At 34.4% G+C, this 21,409-nt stretch overlaps 1 protein-coding gene and 1 pseudogene across 1 annotated transcript; both read right to left on the bottom strand.

Annotated features, from left to right (window-relative positions):
* Positions 1–9,099: 9,099 nt before the first annotated feature.
* On the bottom strand, positions 9,100–13,702 carry LOC107935873 (uncharacterized). Its single transcript, XM_016868499.1, has 3 exons — positions 13,625–13,702; positions 9,662–10,059; positions 9,100–9,580 (listed from the first exon to the last, which is right to left on the bottom strand). Exons 1-3 carry the CDS (start codon positions 13,700–13,702, stop codon positions 9,100–9,102), a joined length of 957 nt encoding a protein of 318 aa, XP_016723988.1.
* A 2,805-nt stretch (positions 13,703–16,507) lies between these two features.
* LOC107935874 (scarecrow-like protein 6) lies at positions 16,508–18,243 on the bottom strand (annotated as a pseudogene).
* Positions 18,244–21,409: the final 3,166 nt, after the last annotated feature.

Raw genomic sequence — 21,409 nt, 5'->3', positions numbered from 1 at the left:
ATAATTGATGAAAAATATTAACAGTTTAATTAATTGTCTTTAGTTGTTCATTTTTTAAGTTAACAGTGATTAAATTGTTCCAATCTCTTTTAAAGGTATCAATTTACCTATTATCGAAGTTGAGAGGTAATAGAGAGGTGTTTTTACCTAAAAACTAATAGAAATTAGGTTAAAAACTGCCATAGGTCCCTATACTCTTTACAAATTTGGAATTTAGCTTTTGTATTTTTTTTTATTTTTAGGAATTTAGTTTATCCACTTATCAGATTTCAAAATTCAAATTCATTATGTAATTTTTTTCAGTTACATTGTCACCAAGTGAGTATTTGTTTCTTTGAAAATGTCACACCAATAAATTTAACAAAAAATTTAACAGTATTAACAATTGGAGCTGAATTTTAAAATTTAAAAAGAAGAGTGATTAAATTCTTAGACATAAAAGTACAAAGACTAAATTTCAAATTTGTGAAGACTATAAACACCTAGAAATTAATGTGTAAACAAGGTAATGATAATAAGATGAGGGATAAAGCAGTAGTTAGTCCATGAACTTGTAGTAGTTTTCCAATTTGGTCTTTGAACTTTTTTACTCATATTAGTCTCAGAATTTATTAACTTTTTTTTTAATATGGTTATTGAAATTTTAAATTTCTTTAAGGTGTGATTATATGATACTGTTATAAGTTCCTAGAAAAAAAATTTAAAGGTTATAAAGAAAGTATAATATTTTTTATTTTAAATTTAGAGGTTATGAGATGCATATATGATGAAATTGAAGCACACACCTTACCTCTAAGGTGTTAGTTAGAGGAGGGACTCCAAGCAGGAGTGCCTACTTTTTTAGTTTTGGTGTTAAAAAAAAGCAGAAACTCGTGCAATGAAATATTTAAATGTGGTGTTTTGTGGGACGCAGTGAAGGCGTTGTTTCTAAGCAGAATAACATAGAAGGCAAAACCAAAAAGTGCGGACGAAAGAGAGAAGGTATGGTGGGCAAGGGCAAGCATCTATTAAAGTTGAGTGAGATCAAAGATTGCATCATGGAAAATGCCATCTCATAAATAAAATATCAATCCTTAATTCTTTGAATACGGGACCCATCTGTATTCCGAAAAGAAGGGGATCATATGAACCAGAATTAGGGTCCAGTTAGTGACCCACCCAGATCCAGTCATGTTTTTGAACTTGGAAGAAGACAGAAGCTGGCAATTCTCCTCCTATCTTTCTTCTTCAAACAATCACAAATGAATCCCCAGATATGTACTCCTAGGAGCTGCCTTCTTCAACACAAAACTGCTTACTTCGATTCCTTAATGAAAAAGTTGTTCGCCATTACACTTTCTTAGCAAAAAAATAAACACTATGTTCAATAAAAGGGTTTTTTTTACCTTCTAAATACTTTCTAATACAATTAAAAAGACGATTTTTTTTTATTTCAATTTTCAAACAGCTTTTAACTTCAACAATAATACTAAATTAGGTTAAAAAGATGCGTTTGGAGAGTGCATTCAAGAACTCCTTTTCACCTTACATCAATGCAAAATATTATAGAACAAATTTATGACTGGTTTCTTGGGAAATTATTATAGGTATAACCGTACAGTTATGGTTAACTAATCGAATCAGGAGATGAAATATTTTTGCCATGGTGTGTCAGATGAGATTATGATGATGATCAATGGTGTAGCGTCAGTCTCTCACCACTTTCAGGTAATTTGGGGCAATAACGTTTTGAAAGTTTCCGATTTTTTCATTGAAAATAATTTTTACAAATGACTTATTTTTTCGAAATTTTTTTTTTATAGTTGGATGAATATGTATAAAATATTTTTTATTATTTGACAAATTAACAAGTATATATTTTAAATTTTCTTATCTTTTTATTATTTAATTGAATTTATTTTATGTCTTTAAATTTATATTTTACATTGTTCTTTATAAAACAAACACGACATGAATATATTTGTTATAAAATATTATAGTGCAATTTTCTTATAAAATAAGAAAATATTTTATAACAATCACAAACTTAATAATAAATAAAACTTAATTTAAATTACATATATGAGAATACATATTAATACATTAGAGTTGTAAATGATAATTGAAGCTAAACATTATTTAAACAAATACTCATATAAAACATAAAAGTTGATGGAATCGGAAGAACGAGAACAAGCAGAGAAAGAGCAAAGCAATAGGCAAATACCATTAGGTGGAGAAGCCAACTCTCAAGATGAAGTCGCAAATGCCCCTATGGAAACTGTACCGTCTCCAGATGACCCAAATCCTGGAAAGATCGCCTCTTTGGAACAGGCCCGAGGGTTGTCGACCAAATAGGAACAATAACCAAAGACGAGGATGATGATTTAGACCTACTTGATGAAGATATCGTGAGATCGTCGATTAACGACATTTCGACAATTGATTTCTCTGATCGAGTTAATCAAATACTCATAAAAAATATGCAATATACGGTGGTAATAAAACTCTTAGGAAGAAACATTGGATACGCCACTCTACAGAATAAGATTCATTCTCTATGGCAACCAAATCAACCGTTTAGATTAATGGATATCGAAAATGGTTACTATCTGGCTAAGTTTCAGAATTCGACAGATTTTGAGAAAGTTTTAAGTCAGGGGCCCTGGATTGTTTATGGGCAATATTTAACTGTTCAACCTTGGAGCATCGAATTTAGCCCTTCGCAGCCTTACCCCAATATAGTCATGGCCTAGATACGTCTACTAGGACTGCCTGGACACATGTACAAGAAGAAAATACTGTGGGAAATAGGGGGAATGATAGGAAAGGTTGCAAAATTGGATTTTAATACCGACAATGAGTTCGAGGTTGATTTGCAAGAATGTCAGTTTACGTCAACCTTGGGAAAGCACTTATATCCCAACTTCTAAACAACAAATTTTTATAGAAAATCGAATATGAATACCTCATCACGGTATGTTTTTCTTGAGGACATTATGGACACAACCAGGAAATCTGCCCAAACCTGGTGACAGACCAACAAAGAACAAGCGAAAACGTAACAGAAGAAAAAACGATTCAAGAGAGCAGCCTGAACAAAGGGAAAACAATGTCGCAACTAACTCTAATGCATACGGCCCATGGATGCTCATTGAAAGGTGGAACTGGCGACAACAGACAGAAGGGAAGGGGATTAACGGCGCCAGTAAAGAGAAGATACAAAAACAGACTCGATTTCAACCACTAGAAGCCTTAAATGACGAAATAGGCCTATATGAGACTAGGCCCCCAAAAGAAAATAACCAGGCCCAAAAGGAGTTGTGACAGATACTTAAGCAGGAATCTACAGCAAGGAAAAGTACATCCACGGGCCAAGTCCAACAACAACCTGGAAAAGAGATAATAAGCCGCAACAATTCAAGCAAACATGTGAAAATAAGGGGAAAAGGATCCAATACATTCCCCAATAGAAACTGATTTTACCTTAGCAAATCAAGGCCAAGCAAGCCTGACACGAATTGAAACAGAAACAAGAAATAAAGGAAAAACTAACCTAATAGAAGACGGTGCTTGGGAAAGAAAACAAACAGAATCTGCCTTGGCGACACCACAATCGAAAGAAAGATTGGTCACGGGCATAATGATGGCCAGAGCACAGGCCGAAATGCAAGAAAGGAATATCGTGACTAAAATTCGTTAAGCACTAACAGAATCACTTCCTGAATCACAATCAGTCACCGATCTAATGCCGAAAGTCTACTTGAGGTTGTAATCTCACCTTCTAGTAGGGTATTGGATCCAACAAAGCACTTAACGGTTTTGTTTAAAGATATTAGCCCTAAAGGGGAGAACAAAGAAGAACGATTGGTATTGAAGAATAAAAAAGGGAATCGACTAAATAATTCTTCAGCGGCCATTAGAGGAAAATTGAATGGGAATATAAAAGGTCAAAAATTAAAAAGAATAAATCGAGATAAAGGGAGCCTCTTTAAAGTTGCATCTCCTAAAGTCCCATTGAATGAATCAATTACTACAATGGTTGAACTACTACAGGAACAGGTCAAGTAAGGTTTGCTCAACCAAATAAATTAGGAGGGAATCAGACGAGAAGGAAGCAAAAACGGTACACAGTAACAACAATAAGGTCGGTATTACTTTCTTAATATTATGATGAACTATAAATTCAATTTATCTCTTTTCGTATAGAACTGTCAAGGATGCGCGAGTATCAACTCGCATATTCAAATAATATAATATCGAATTTAGACCAAACATAGTAGGTCTTTTAGAACCTAAAGTAAGTGGAAGCAAGGATGATGAAATAATTGCCAAATTAGGCTTTCAACATTCTCATTGAGTCGAAGCTAGAGGCTTTTATGGTGGGATTTGGATTGGCTAGAGAGAAATAATCAACCTTGAAATAATCCAAAATCACCCCCAATTTATTTTGTTTAAAATATACAATGGGAGGCTAACGCAACCCATTCTAATTGCTATCGTCTATGGAAGCCATAATAGTACCAAAAGGAAAAGTCTATGAGAAGCTTTAAAAATAACTCTACCATCCGATAATACCCCTTGGATGGCAATAGGAGATTTTAACGCCATTCTCTCTGAGGAAGACAAAAACTGTGGTAATGTCCTAGGAAAGAGATGTCCATACTTTGGAGAATTAGTTGAATCTAAAAATCTACAGGATCTAGGATTTCAAGGACCCTCCTTTACTTGGCAACGAGGAGGAGTCTTCGAAAAATTGGATCGAGCGATAGGCAATGTAGCTTGGTGTCAAGATTTTCCACAATTTTTACCAACACATCTCACTCGAATCAAATCAGATCATAGGTCGTTGCTTGTTAACACTAATTCGGAATTCAAACTCCCTAAAGAAAGGCCATTTAGGTTTCTTGCTGGATGGGCTCAATATCAAGATTTTTCCAACATAATCAAGAGTCATTGGCATTACAAGGGAGACATGTACAATACTTTAGATCAACTTACTACTAGCCTCAAGAACTAGAACAAAAATGTCTATGGGCACATTGAGAGCCGCGAACAAAACCTAATGAAAGTTTTAAGCTCTGTACAAATAAAGCTTGAAAAATCATATTCAAACTCCCTAACCAGAAAGAATTGAGTATTAGAGAGGAACTGGAAAATGTTCTTGACCACGAAGAATTGCTGTGGAAGCAGAAATCTAAATGCGATTGGCTTAAGCTTAGAGATAGAAATACAAATTTTTTTCATAACCGAACAATGCAAAGAAGAAAAATTATTGCATTTCACAACTCGAACAAAGACTGGCTTTATGATCCAGATGATATACAAAAAGAAGCTGTTAATTACTTCCAAAATTTATACGGCGAGAAGCCAAACAAAGTGGGAGACATTCCTCCTAGTCACTTTCCTTCTTTGGAGCATAATGACTCTGTTTTTCTTGGAAAAGAGGTTACAAACGAAGAAATCAAATCAGCACTCTTTGACATAGCACCCCTCAAAGCACCCGGAAACGATGGCTATCACACGTTTTTCTTTCAAAATCAGTGGAACATCATAAGAGAAGCAGTATGTGATTGGGTCAAAGAGTTATTCAACAGACGCCCTATTGACCAAGAACTCAACAACACTCTACTTGTCCTAATCCCAAAGACTGGGCAACCTGAAGAAATATCACAATTCAGACCAATAAGTGTTTGTAACTGTTAGATAAAATGGCAGCAACAACCAAACAATGAAACACTAAGAGCATAAGCTCTTCAAACAGCAAGCAGAAAAACACAAAGCATCAAGAGCATAAGCTTTTGGTTGACAAGCAAAAGGAAAAAAAATATGTTTGATTGAAACCGAATGATGATACCATTTTCATTTCATTTCAAAATATAGAGTTACAAAAGTGGAATGTTTACCTAACAATTTCCACTAAATTTGGCAACTTGCCAATTAATAATTAAAAAGATGAAAGCATTATAGCTATCATTATGAAAGCACCAAGTTGCATATCAACTTGTTTCAATTATAGCTATCATTACAAATATTAGAAATAAACAAAATAAACAAAATGCACCAAGTTGCTCCTTTGTTGCTTTACAGTCCATGTTCAACACTCCTCCTTGGACTGTAGGCAACAAACACCAATTGATTTCCTTAGAAATTCAAACCTGATTGTGCCAAGAGGCTTTGTCAAAATGTCAGCCAATTGATCTTGTGAGCTGCAATGTATTAAACTCACTTCTTTGGATTGGACAACTTCTCGAACAAAGTAAAACTTGAGCTTAAAATGTTTGGTTTTGCCATGAAAAACAGGATTTTTAGAGATGGCAACTGCTGACTGGTTATCCACCAAAATTTCAGTAGACTCGAGCTGTTCTTCATTCAAATCACATAGCAACTTCCTAAGCCAAATGGCTTGATTCACTGCTGCAGCTGCTGCTATGTATTCGGCTTCAGTAGTAGACTGAGCAACAGTTTGTTGCTTCTTTGAACTCCAACTGAAAACTCCCGAACCAAGTGTAAAGAAGTAGCCTGAAGTACTTCTCATATCATCAACTGATCCACCCCAGTCACTATCTGAGTAGCCAGTTAATTTCAGCTCACTTCCTTTCTTGAACATTACACCAAACTTCAAAATACCTTTGACATACCTGAGTATTCTCTTTGCTGCTTTCAAATGAGTTGTATTGCAACTGTGCATGAATCTAGACAGTAGATTAACTGAATGCATAAGGTCAGGTCTGGTTGCTGTCAAGTAAAGTAAACATCCAATCAGGCTTCTATACTCCTTTTCATCTACCTTTTCTTCATTTCCAAAGCTGCTTAGTTTCTCTCCCACAACTAATGGTGTGCTCACTGGTTTGCTGTTTTCCATATGAAACTTAGTGAGAATTTTCAAGGCAAATGCATGCTGGCTGATAAAAATGCCTTGATCAGACTGGTCTACTTCTATACCAAGGAAGTAAGTCATGATTCCCAAGTCTGTCATGTCAAACATGTCTTGCATATTCTTCTTGAACTCCTGAATCAAATCGACCCTGCTTCCAGTCACTAATAGATCATCTACATATATTGAGACAATCAGCAAAGTCTCATCTTTGGACTTCTTTATAAACAAAGTTGGCTCACTCAAACTTTTCTCGAAATTGAGCTTAGACAGGTAAGCATCTATCCTGTCATACCAGGCTCGAGGAGCCTGTTTTAGTCCATAGAGTGCCTTCTTCAGCTTGTAAACCTTGTCCTCCTTTCCTTGGACTTTAAATCCATCAGGCTGTTCAACATAAATCTCCTCTTTTAGGAAGCCATTCAGGAAAGCTGACTTGACATCAAGCTGATGGACCTTCCACTGTTTCTGTACAGCCAAAGCAAACAGGAGCTTTATGGTGTCCAGCCTTGCTACTGGAGCAAATGTCTCCTCAAAATCAATGCCAAACTGTTGATTGTACCCTTTCACCACAAGCCTTGCCTTGTGCTTGTTCAAAGAGCCATCAGCATTGAATTTGGTCCTGAAAACCCATTTGACACCTATAACCTTCTTCTGATCAGGTCTGTCTACCAGATCCCAAGTGTCATTCTTATGGATCATGTCGATTTCAGCCTCCATAGCCTTCTTCCAGCTCCTGCTTCTTGCAGCTCCTTCATAGCTTGAAGGCTCAACAATGGCCACATTGCATCTTTGGTAGATATCAGCAATAGACCTGGTCCCTCTCACAGGAGTATCATCTACATTGGCATTACTGACTTCATTTTCTGCCAATTCCAGATTGTTGTCAATCTGCTCTTCTTCAAACTGACTTGTGTTAGAGCCATCTAGACTCCAAAACCTTCCTTCATCGAATTTGACATCCTTGCTTACCAAAATCTTCTTGGTTGAAGGATCAAATACTCTGTAGCCCTTCTTGCAGCTACTGTAGCCAACAAATATACCAGGAACTGATCTCTTCTCAAGCTTGGTTCTTCTTTCTGCAGGGACAAGTACAAAACACATGCAACCAAACACTTTTAAATGGGAAACTGTTGGTTTAAGATCATACCATGCTTCAAAAGGAGTTTTATCATTTAAAGCATGTGTTGGCAGCCTATTGAGCAGGTACACTGAGGTGTTGACACCTTCAGCCCAAAAAATGTTTGGAAGCTTGCTTTGAAACAACAAACACCTGGTCATGTTCATCACTGTTCTGTTCTTCCTTTCACATACTCCATTTTGCTGAGGAGTATACACTGTGGTCAATTGATGATGAATCCCAGCCTGCTCACATAGCTTCTGAAATCTTTCAGACAAGTATTCAGAACCATTGTCTGTCCTCAAGGCCTTAATCCTGCAGCCTTTTGATTTTCTGCCAATGCCTTGAACTTTCCAAAAACTTCAAACACTTCTGACTTTTGTTTCATGAAATAAACCCAGCAAAATCTGGTCAGATCATCAATAAACAGTATAAAATACTTACTGCCATTCAGTGAAGGAGTCTTCATTGGTCCACAGACATCTGAGTGCACCAATTCAAGTCTTTCTCGAGCCCTCCATGCTTGGTTTACTGGAAAAGGCAACCTGGCCTGTTTACCAAGCTGACATACTTCACAAACAGACTCATTTGCATCAACCTTAATTATGTCCTCTGTCAAACTCATCTTGTGCAGCAAATTGAGTGACCTGAAATTGACATGGCCAAATCTTCTATGCCACAGATCAGCATTGTCAACTGAACTTGTATAGGCTCTTCTCTCAAGTTGGCTCACATCCAACATAAAACACCTATCTGCCATGGGTGCTGAAACAACTTTTCTACCAAGAATATCATTAATAACACAAGAATCATTCTTGAAAACTAGAGAGTAGCCTTTCTTAACCAGCTGACCTACACTAAGTAGATTTTGATCTATTTCAGGTACATAAAGCACATCTGAAATAACCTTATTACCTGAACTAGTGTTGATCACAACATCACCTCTGCCTTTAGCTTCAATCAGATTCCCATTGCCTATTCTGACCTTTGAAGCAAAACTCCTGTCAAGATCCTTGAACAGGCTCTCATTTGATGCCATGTGATGTGAGCAGCCACTATCCACAAGCCAACTGCATTTGGATTTGCTTGTGGTTGTAGAACATGAGGCAGTGAAGACATGCTCCTCCTAAGCTTGAAGATCTTCAGCAGTCTTGGCTTGTACTGACAGAGTTTGTGACTTTTCTTGATTTCTACAAATCTTTTCATGATGACCATACTGCTTGCAGCTCTTGCATTGGATGTCTGGTTTGTTCCAGCAATACTTCTCCAAATGGTTAGTCTTCTTGCAGTGAACGCATGGTGGAAACCTCCTTCTACCGACATCTTTCTTTGATCTTTCCCTCTTTTCAAACCAAGGCTTCTTAGCTTTCTGACTTGAGCTGGAGCCTTCTCTGATCTTTGCTTGAAAAGCACCTTCAGGACTTTCCTCCTGCCTACTTGCTCTTCTCTGCTCAAGTGCATAAAGTGAGTTAACCAACTCAGACAAAGAAATGGTTGTGAGATCTCTCGAGTCCTCCAATGAGGAGATTTTTGACTCAAACCTTTCAGGTAAGGTGGTAATAACCTTCTCAACAACCCTGCTGTCACTGAAATCTTCTCCAAGGAGTCTAATATTATTGACAGTAGCCATAATCCTATCAGAATATTGCTTGATAGTTTCTGACTCCTTCATCTTCAAATTTTCAAACTCCCTTCTAAGATTAATTACTTGTTGCTGCCTTGTCTTGTCTGATCCCATGAACTCCTCTTTCAGCTTGTCCCAAGCTTGTTTGGGTGAGTCATAGGCCATGATGCGAGTAAAAATTACATCAGACACTCCATTCTGTAGGCAGGCCATGGCTTTATGCTTCTTGGCTCGCTCCTCACCATGTTGCTTGATCTGAGCAATGGTTGGATTTGCTCTCAATGGTAGTGGCTCGACATCATTTTCAACTGCACTCCACAGATCAAGTGCTTGGAGGTAAGTTTTCATTTTAACTATCCAAATGTGGTAGTTTTCTCCAGCAAAAATTGGTGGTGGAGGAGGTGCAAAGCTCATGTTGCTGAAACTGATTTTGCAGAAGCAAAACTGACTTTGTTTTGAAAACTAAAACAAAACCACAAAGGTCCTCAAAGATAGGATGCTCTGATTACCATTTGTTAGATAAAATGGCAGCAACAACCAAACAATGAAACACTAAGAGCATAAGCTCTTCAAACAGCAAGCAGAAAAACACAAAGCATCAAGAGCATAAGCTCTCGGTTGACAAGCAAAAGGAAAAAAAAATATGTTTGATTGAAACCGAATGACGATACCATTTTCATTTCATTTCAAAATATAGAGTTACAAAAGTGGAATGTTTACCTAACAATTTCCACTAAATTTGGCAACTTGCCAATTAATAATTAAAAAGATGAAAGCATTATAGCTATCATTATGAAAGCACCAAGTTGCATATCAACTTGTTTCAATTATAGCTATCATTACAAATATTAGAAATAAACAAAATAAACAAAATAAACAAAATGCACCAAGTTGCTCCTTTGTTGCTTTACAGTCCATGTTCAACAGTAACGTCCTATACAAATTAGTAATGAAAATAATAGCCAATAGATTTAAAAAAGTTTTTCTTAACATCATTTCACAAGAACAAGCAGAATTCATCGCCAAAAGAAGTATTTCCGATAACATCATCATAGCTCAAGAGGTCATTCATTCGATGCGTGGAAAAAGCAAGAAACAGATAGCAATCAAAATTGATCTAGAAAAAGCTTATGATAAAGTTCGTTGGGATTTTATTGAAAAATCTCTTCAAGCTTCCAAAATACCAAACTATCTTCAAAAAGTAATTATGCCAGCTATCACAACGGCCACCATGCAAGTCTTATGGAATGGGGTTCCCACTGAAAAATTCAAACTTGCAAGAGGAATAAGACAAGGTTGCCCTTTTATCACCTTACTTATTTGTATTATGCATGGAATGGCTAGGGCATAGTTTCTAAACTTCCATAGCCTCAAGAGATTGGCTCCCGATTAAGTTATCGATGAATGAACCAAATTTGTCACACCTTTTCTTTGCAGATGATTTGGTGATTTTTTCAAAAGCAAACACCAAGCATGGCATGCTACTAAAGAATATCCTTGAACATTTCTACAATTTCTCAGGACACTATGTTAATACAAGAAAAACCAATATTTTCTTCTCAAAAGGCATAGTAGATGACTTAAGTGATAGAATATGTAAAATCTTGGGGTACCAGAAAGTATAAGACTTAGGCAAATACTTAGGAATCCCTTTACTTCATAAAAGAATTTCCAAATCCACAGTACAATTTTTAGTTGAAAAGGTCTGGACAAAATTATGCAATTAGAATGCAAAGCAATTATCCATGGCAGGTCGTTTTACCCTTATACAATCGGTCCTACTAACCATTCCAAATTACTTCATGCAATCTACAAAAATCCCAAAAGGGGTGTGTGATGAAATCGAATGCCTTGCAAGACAATTCATTTGGGGGTCTAACACGAGAGGTAGAAAGTTAGCTCTTGTTGATTGGGGGACAATATGTCAACCTCGTGTCTGTGTTGGACTATATTTAAGACCAAAATAAATCCTTATTACTGAAACTAGGCATCAATCTCATTACCAATCAAAAGGCCTTATAGGTGTACGTGTTATGATAAAAGTATAGAATAAAAGAAACCATACCAAAAATTGTAGAGCAAAGAAACTATTCTGCACTATGGAAAACAAGTGGGAAGATTTGGCCCTTATTAAAAGAAAATCTATGCTGGGCGGTTGGATCTAGAATGGAAATCTGTTGCTGGAATGACAACTGGATTCCTACAGTTGGGCTACTGTCCAGACACATCTAGAATCCAAATAGAACAATAAATGAGTGCAAGCTTAAAGAGCTAATAATAGAAGAAGGGGTCTAGAACTTAGAGGCATTTAGAGAAAACCTAGCTAAAGAAATAATACAAAAAATCATTGACGTACCTCCTCCACATCACTTAGCATGACCTGATAAAATCATATGGATACCTGCCTCTTCCGGGAAATTCTCGATTAAGAATGCTTATAAAGAATTAACAAAAAACTCATGGAATTACCAAGATGATAGATGGAAGGAAATTTGGAAATATAAAGGCCCTCACCGTATTCGGTTCTTCTTATGGTTAGTTGTAAGCAACGGCTACTCACAAATTCAGAAAGAGCACGTAGAGGACTTAGTCATCCACATCCTGCCCGGTTTGTCAACACAGTACTGAAGACATCTTATACACTCTTAGAGACTGTCTGACAGCTAGAGAAGTTTGGCTGAGAATTGTCCCTCTTAACTGGCAATCTCAATTCCTTTCAAGAAATATTACTGAATGGGTTGAGGAAAATTTAAAACACCTTGAATGGCTGCCATGGATTGGAAGTTACTGGCCTACTCTCTTTGGGTTAATAGCATGGCGCATATGGAAGAATAGAAATCTATTCATTTTTCAAGGCTTGACATGGAGCTTCATAGAGACCATAAAAATATCTATTTGTTGGGCAAGACAATACACCAATTCTCTTGTGTAGGATCCGTCTCTACCTTTACATGATGATACTGAGCAAAACTTAGATACATTTGCTAAGTAAAGAAGTTGCTTTAGGCTTTAAATAATTTTTACACACATAAAAAAAACAAATACTCATATTTATATAATTAAAATATTCATATTTTTATTCTAGATTTAAATATGTCATAAGTCATTTTACTCTTCGTAAATTTGAAATTTAGTCTATATACTTTTATTTTTCAGTTAGTCTTACTTTTTAGATATCAAAATTTAGGTTCAATTGTTAATATTATTGAAAATAGTTTGTTAAATTCATGTTAATTATAATGCCATTTTTTAGTTACATGAATACTGAATATTTTTTATTTAAAAATGTGACATCAACAAAATTGACAAAAAAAATTACAATGTTAACAATTGGACTTGATTTTCAAATCTAAAAAGTAGAAGGACTAAATTCTTGAAAATAAAAAATACAGGCACTAAATTTCAAATATGTGAAGAGTACATAGACCTATGACATATTTTAACTTTTATACTACAAAACATTTATTCTTAATATATTTATAATTATAATAAATATTAACTATTGAAATATTTTTCAATAATATATGAAGAATATTATTTAAAATTATTATTTTTAAAATTTATTCTTAAAATAAAATTGAAATATTAAATAATTTATTAAAATAATAAATTATATTAATAATTCATTATATGTTTAGATATAAATAAATAAGTATGTATGTTTAATATTGAAAATGATAATATTTTATTAATTTTAAATATTTTAAAAATAAAAATAAAATTTTATTATTAATATAATAATATTTTAATTGAAAGAATTTTTATATAAATATAAAGTCGCTTCTAAAGGAGTTCTTTTCTAGAGAATAATTAGAAGAAAAAAAGGCTTATTTTCCTTTACCCGTAACTAATTTTTCCATTCGTCGTCAAACAAACATAAAAAATTATATAAAAATAATTTTTAGAAAATCATTTTCAGGGATTCAATCGATGCATTAGTTGATAAAGACACTTCAGTAGCGTAGTCTGCAGGTGATTTGAAACTGGACATTTTTTCATGTTCTTCATACTGTCTTCATAGGCAAACCCTCTGTCCATAGATCATTGGACTGACATCATCAATGGCAGTCTTGCGATGCATTAACGTACGATCAGGGCCATTCATTGTCGCTGGTCCCTCCCCTATTTAGTGGGAGAGATTTGTCACATTTTTCAGTTTCAATGTCCCCAACATTGCAGCATTTGAGTTGAGACAAATCAGTCACCTTCCTTGGCTGCACTACGACTTCAACATTAAACTGTAGTAAAGAATTTATGGGGTATACCATAAAATTAAATAAAGGCAAACATTAATTGTATTGGGAAATTTGAGACCCTAATGTTGAACGCTTAAGTTTATGTCTCGTCGTATTAAACTAATTAGTGAGGTTGAATTGTAAAACACCCATGTCATGTGATCTTATTAAGGGAGGTATTAAAACAACTTATTTAAGCAAACAGCAGCAAATTCAAAGCATTACTAATATTGATAGTGGCATGCATATAACATCATTATTCATTATGCCATTTATTTGCATCCACCCCAATCTAGATTGTCGAAATCATTTTTTTTATTTTTGAAAAAACGGGGATCGACTTTGAAAGAAGGTATGGAGTCGCCACCAATCCTTTTTGTTTAGGTGTGATCGGATCACCTAATAAAATATTTTATTAAAATATCAATTTTGGCCTACGAATTTTGAGAAAACGGGTTCGGGAGTCGGTTACGTACGAGGAAGGAATACAATATCACATCCAGCACGTTAGGACATGATCTTTTAAACCCTCGAAATCACGATCAATTCTTGATTTCCAAATGCCCATACATTTGAAAATTACAAAAGTATATTCAATTATTTGGTCCAATGAAAAACCGAAACCCAACACGTTAGGGCACGACTTCTCGAATTTCCAAACAAAGAACGTTGCCTTGTTTTAAAACACGGACGAAATTTTAAAGGAATGTTTGATTATTTTGGACAAAAGAAAAATCGAAACCCAGCACGTTAGGGCACGATTTCTCGAATTTCCAAGCATCAGACATTGCTTTTGTTTTGGGACAGTCCCTTTCATTGTAGTTTTAAAATAGAAAGAATTTTTTTTTTAAATAGAAAGAACTGTTGATTAAAAGGTAATTGATTGAGCTAAAATTTTTAAGTAGCCACTCATAGTAAAAATATGAATGAGAATAACGACATATTATCTTGTCAAAACATATTGCCAAAGCATTTACGAATCATGAGGTTGGAAGGCATAAACAATCGAATATGAGCAATATAAAAGCAATGAATTTACAATGCGACCCATAAAACAAATAATCATACACTATACTAACATTTATGCTAACAAATTTTAAGAGATATTAACAATATATTTATAATCTATAATAGAAAATAAATATAAGGCGAAATAAAAAATAAATAAATAGAATCTAAATAATAATGAATAAATTTAAAACAATTGATGTGAGAGAGTAGTTCTAAGAATCAACAATATACAACAATTTAAAACGAACGATATATGAAATATTTACATGTATAAATGTAAGTGTGAAAATAATGTTGAAACACTTCAAAATAAATAAGTAGAATCTAAAATAAAGTATTTAAAATAATTTAATCATAAAATAAATCATAAGAATAAGAACCACAATAAATCATATGTAACATAGTAAAATATAAATTAATTTTTAAAATAAATCTTATGCAAGCAAAGAAATAAGTAATATACAAAACGGTACATATATGTGTCTACAAGAAATAATATACATAAAATAAAAAATGATTAAATGTAAATTATGTATATATATATACAATAATAATGTATAAAAATATTTAAAATAACCATGATATAAAACTTTAAAATAAAGAATGTACATAAAAGAGAATTTTAAAAATGAGTAAATTATATGAATAAAGTATTTTAAAAAATATACAAACGAAAATAAATAAAAAATAAATAATTTAAAACAATGAATGATATAAAAAATGAATAATAATCTAAAATAAACAATAAAACAATTTTACATGAAATTAAAAGGAAAGGGACTCAATTGAAATAAAGATAAAATCAAAAAGATAATCCATAAATAAATAAATCGTTGGAGCTTAATTTAGGACTGAAATACAACGCGTGCAAACTCATGGGGATTAAAAACGAAATTATCCCAAACTCCAAAACGTAGTGCTCAAACACGGACTAAATCAGTATTGAAATAAATTATGAGTTACAAATTAAAATAAAAGAAAACTGGATTTAGAAGAATAGCTAATGCGGAGGGACATGACGCGCAAATACCCCATCAACAAGGAAACGCGCGGATCTAGTCTGCGGGTAGGGTCCAAGCGCGGGTCAAAGGCCATGAAACAACGTCGTTTCACCACCAACACTCACGGCCTAAAACGACGCCATTTTAAAGATGTTTAAAAACTAAAATCAGTCCTAAAAAAACATTTGGCAGATCATTTCTTCAAAAAAAACCTAAATCTTTTCTAAAACTCTCTCAACCTCCCTTGGGAGCTTTGTCGGCGCTGAGTATGCCTCCATCTCCGCCGCGGCTCTAACCGGATCCCTAAGGGTCCATTTGCCTTTGGATCAGAAGGGGAAATGTCGACTAGATCGACACCGAACGATAGGTAAGCGAGCATTCTTCTTCCTTTTTTTTATATTTGTCAAATAGATTCAAAATAAATGAACAAAACGAAAAGAAAAAAACTACGAATCGATGAATGAATCACCTTTAACCTTTTTGAATGTTTTTTTCAAATGTATGGGTGCGTTCGTATTAATTTTTTTGTGTCCAAAAATCAAAAAAAATTACATCAATCCCTTCTGGTTTTTATAGCCGAAAGCAAATAAAGAAAAGAAAAATACAAAAATCTGCCCGTATTTTTTTTGCCTCTGTTTTGTTGTGTTTTCGTCTGCTTTGCAGGTACAAAGCCAGCTGTGGCGTATGGAGGCAGCGATGTGACGTGCGGTGGTGTGTGGAGGATGTACGGAGGCGCACTGAAGGCTGTACGAAGGTTGTTGGCTGTGGCGCAAAGGGGAAACTCTAGGGTTTCTGTTTGGCTGAACCTAGGCTTAGGTTTTGGGCCATTGGGCCTTTTAGGCATTGGGTTATTTGATTTGCATGGGTTTTTTTAATGGGGTTTGGGTCTATTGGGGTCTAGGTAATTAGGTCAGAGTCTGTAAATGGACTATTTAAAAGATTTGGACTTTATAAATTATTTGCTTATTTTGGTTTGAATTCTGATTTGGGCCCCGAGTTAAAATTTAGCCTTACATACATGATGAAAAATTCAACAAAGCATAAATTAAGCTTTTGTTAGTACATGGACCAGAGGCTGAACTAAATGTTGCAAGTTATGAAGCACATTGGCAGCAAAGTTGAATTGATTGAACCAATATCAAAGAAACTTCACTCCTCACTCAGCAACTCCAAGCTGAAGCAGCAATTAGCGCTCTCCCCTGCCGCCAAAGAACAAGTGAAGACTGCCTTTTCTGCACATGGAAACCCCTAACCGGAGTCCGCTGTACAAAACACTCGGCTTGAAACTCCGTTAAGTTACTGAAACTGAATGGAGAGAATCCATAGTGTAGAAATATTGTCCTCGAAGGGGGTGTTCTTTCCAGGGACCGATGTCTGCCCAAGACAATCCTCTCGATATCAGGTTGAAGCAACAACCTTTCAATCTTTTGCAAGGCATTTTTCATATTCACAGCATCAAGGGACTCAAGGATGCCGGTATAAGATTGGTGGGCATGAATTATATGATGAGGAAATGAGGCATCCATTCTGTCTAAACAGACCACAATTTTGGGTGACAGTTGCTTTAAAAAACCAAGGACCAGATGGAGTGTTGAAGAGTAATTAGAAAATGAACCAATTGAGAGATTAACTGCAATGGCTTCATTTTCAGGTAAGTGACGAGGCAACAACCGTGAACCCGAATGCAGGGACTCGAGTCTCATTATTTTGAGATCGAAATCGATGTTGATTTCACTAGCAAAGTGCTTAAGATAATCCTGAGTGAAACTGAGTTCTAGCTCGTCGTCATGACTGGAAAGAGAAGCAAAGACAGTGATTTTCAAAAGAGCACCACCATTTCTCCGAACAAGTTCCTGCATCAAAGATGCCCATTGCCCTCCATACCCAATGTCGAAATCAATAATGTGAATGCTACTACACCCTTCAAAAACCTCAACAAGTGCTTGGTTACAAGTAAAATTGGCAAATTGAACGATTGGAGAGGTCTCAGAGCCGTTGTACGGGGACAGAGCCGTTGTGTTTGGTAGTGTTCAACTGAAGGAATAACTGTAACACCTCCTTGAAGTAGAAAGCAGCCCTTAAAAAGGGGTTCCTAACAGGAAAGAGCTGGTGATTGAGCCGCGCCAATATCCCCTGCGCGAGAACTGGATTCTAGGTTTCGATCAGCTTTACCGCCTGGATTAATTGGTCGATTATTGGCTGCTGAAGCTGCTGGTTTGCCATTCCAATTGGTGTAGTTGAGCCAGAGTTAAGTCTCATGGGTGGCGGCGGTGAAAGTGGCATGAACATAGCTTGATTTTGGTTCATCATCACCTGAGGATTAAAATGAAAATTTTGAGGCTTTTCATCCAAAGCTTCAAGGGACTGAAACTGCTGTTGTTGTGCAAAGACAACAAAGGGAGTGAAGTAGGCAAAAGATTTGTTAATTTTTATATTAAGTTGTAACATAATATATATTAAGGGTAATAACATAAGTTAATAATATAAAAATAAAAAAACTTTAAAAAATTTGAAAACTCAACTCAGTACTTTTTCAAGTTAAACTTATATAACCAGTATCTCATTTGTTTATAAAAGTTTTGTTGATACCTTCAAATTAAATTTTAAGAAAAACATTATTGAAGAGAAAAGTTACCAATCGAAAAATTAATCTGGGCCCTAATTTTACAGTTAATAATATGGTATTCCTTCCAACATATACATATGTACTCCCCTATGAACATTATTCATGGAAAATGAAAATGAAAAAGAAAAAGAAAAGAAAAGAAATATGTTTTCCCTATTACCCTGTGATTGATCATCAAATTTCAGTAAAAAAATCTATATGATATAAAAGCTGTGATTAATAAAATAAAATGCGAAGATGAGGTTTGCTAGCCATGAATTAATTGAAAAGCCCAGATTTTGCACTCCTCTCTCATTCGTAATTAATCACAGCTCCCTTTACACTCTCGCATAAAGTGTGAAGGTAAGTGACCCATTAAATAATTCTAATTGATTTAGTAACCCTTTCGCCTTTGAAAGTTGCCTCTACATGTTCTATTCCATTTAACTTTCAATAATTTTATCATCCTTCTATTTTTTTTTATCTTTCATCGCTGATGTCAAGTTCTTTTCTCTTTGCTCAAGACATCCCAAATCTCATGCAACCCAAACATTAAAGAAAATAAAACTAGACGAAGCTACTAACGCAAAGCTAACGTAAGCCGAGCGTTTCTTGAAAGAAAAAAAATGATGACAAAAACTTTCTTCTTTCAAAACATGTTTATAACTATTCTAGTATAGTTTTTTAACTAAATTTTGTTTTTTATTAGATTTTATAATTTTTTATATTAATTCTATTTTATTTGTTTTTGTTTATTTTTCATTATTATTAAATCTAGTTTAAATTGATTTGAGCTTTTCTGAGTTCGCTGTTTAGTCCACTAAACTTAATACTCAGTGGAGTGTTGCGTTAAAAGACTAGGAACCAGATTATTCCAAGTAACCATTTAACGAATTTTTTCTCTTTCTAATGTGCAGGACAATACAAAGATTCATAAAGGGGAGCTAATTGGAGTAACTTTTTGGATTACTTGCTTGGTGCATTTGGAAGAATTGTAATCTCTTTATTTTTCAAGGAAGAACTTGGATCTCGAGTGAGATAGTCAAAGTACCGTATAACTGAGCCAAACAATATTTTTCGGCCTTTAGTGATGAACCGAATGGATACTACGAATTTTCTTTTGGAGAACAGACAATTGGGATTGGGTTCTTATCAATACTGACGGTGCAGTTCAATTGGATTCAGGAAATGCAACTTTTGGGGGTAGTGTGCGATGAGAATGGGGATTGGGTCTTTAGGTATAACTAATATATAAGAAAGTGATTGATTTTTTTATGCAGAACTTTGGGACATTTTGGAAGGTCTCAAGCTTATCCAACGTAAAGATTATGATAAGGTAATAATTCAATCAAATAGTTTGGAGGTTGTTAAAGCCATTCAATGAAATGTTTCCAATGCATCGAACTCAGTTTTGATTAGACGAATCCAATGCATTTTGTCTCAAGAAGACAAGTAGCTCTTGCGATACATTCCTAGGGAGCATAATTAAGTTGCGGATTGTTTAGCCAAACTAGGTTTAGCCAAAAAACAAGATCTGCAGGTGTTTGATTTCCCTCCAAGGACGATTCTAGCATTTCTTGAAATAGACAAGGGAAAAGATGTTTTTTCCTTAGTATAATTCTATGTAAATTAGATATATAATTGTCTTTGTTTTCCACCAATTCTTTTTTCCTTTAGCTTAATAAATATTTATTACTTAATTTAATCTATAATCTATTTTATATACTGATATGAATTAAACAAAGGTAAATAGTTTATACTTAACTGGTTAAAAATGCTGCTTAGGGAACGATTTGATTTTATTACTTTATTAATGAGCCTTCCACATTTTAATTTCGGACCAAGCTGAGAGTATACCATAAAACTGAAAAATAATACATAAAATTAGCAATGAATTGTATACTAGTTATATTAAAAAAATTAATTTTATAAACTATCTTTATAATATTATTTATGGTCTCTATCATTAACACACCATTCATGATTTCTATTTACTAATTATATATATGATATGGGAAAAAGATAATATAATTATTTTTAATTGATAGGAATATAGAGGGTGTGATAACAAGTCGCTACATATCTGAATCAAGTAAGTTTGTGGTTTGTGATTTGACATGTCTTTGACTTTGTGTGGTTGGTGATAGTGTCTTTCATCATGTTATTTGGTGCTTGTGCTAATGGTATGTCTTTTTTTTTTTTTTTTTGCAGCCCCTTTATGTTTCGATTGTGCCTGTGTGTAACCTTTATTCCTCTAATGAGAAAATTTTTTAAAAAGAATTGCAGAATAGTATCTAAAATACTCGGAAATTTAGATGGGCCTAGTTACGGGCAGCCTGTTATTATGGTTGCAAAGAAACTTGTTTACTTTATCTTACACCACTCCCATTATTGTGGGATAGGCATCAATTGCGGTTAAAACCTAAGGTTAAGCGAATTTAAGGAAGCAATTTCAAAACATCATTGTATTGAGAAAGGTAAGTTATGATATGAAGAAAAAGTTAAAAAGTTTTGAAAGGTGTTGGTGCCAGAAAATTCCCTGTTTTCCTTTACACCTGACCTACCAACCATTTGGGATTTGTTGTTCATCCCAGAATAGATTGAAATGAACGGTTGCCATCGCTGCTACAAGGAAAAGCAATTACAAATAATAATAACAAGAATAAAGCTCAAATTCTATTTGATGATCCCTTTTGCGTTTTTCTTTCTCTTGTAATTTAATAATTTCTAGACTTCTACTTTCCGAAATATGCATTTTTAGTTCTTTTTGTTAATATATTCCACATCTTTTATATATCTATACTTTCTAAGTTTGATGAAAAAATTCTCTTTATTATAATTTTGACTCGGTTACATCAACTCAATAGTGAAAGTACGTACAAGTTGAACTATAAAATAAATATTATTAGAGTTGGGAAGTGATCTACTTATATCTATATATCTTTTAGAATTATTAATAT

This window comes from Gossypium hirsutum, chromosome A08 (assembly GCF_007990345.1).
Source record: "Gossypium hirsutum isolate 1008001.06 chromosome A08, Gossypium_hirsutum_v2.1, whole genome shotgun sequence".
In the NCBI taxonomy this organism is placed as follows: Eukaryota; Viridiplantae; Streptophyta; class Magnoliopsida; order Malvales; family Malvaceae; genus Gossypium; species Gossypium hirsutum.
The sequence above is the reverse complement of the archived record's forward strand: the minus strand, read 5'-3'. Positions and strand labels throughout refer to the sequence as shown.

Coding starts and splice junctions, on each gene's coding strand:
- LOC107935873 (XM_016868499.1), bottom strand. CDS start 13,702: ATGAATGGCCCTGATCGTACGTTAATGCATCGCAAGACTGCCATTGAT. Junction 10,060..13,624: donor CAATGATCTATGGACAGAGG/GTTTGCCTATGA, acceptor GTTTTGTTTTAG/TTTTCAAAACAAAGTCAGTT. Junction 9,581..9,661: donor GTAATTAATCTTAGAAGGGA/GTTTGAAAATTT, acceptor CAATAATATTAG/ACTCCTTGGAGAAGATTTCA.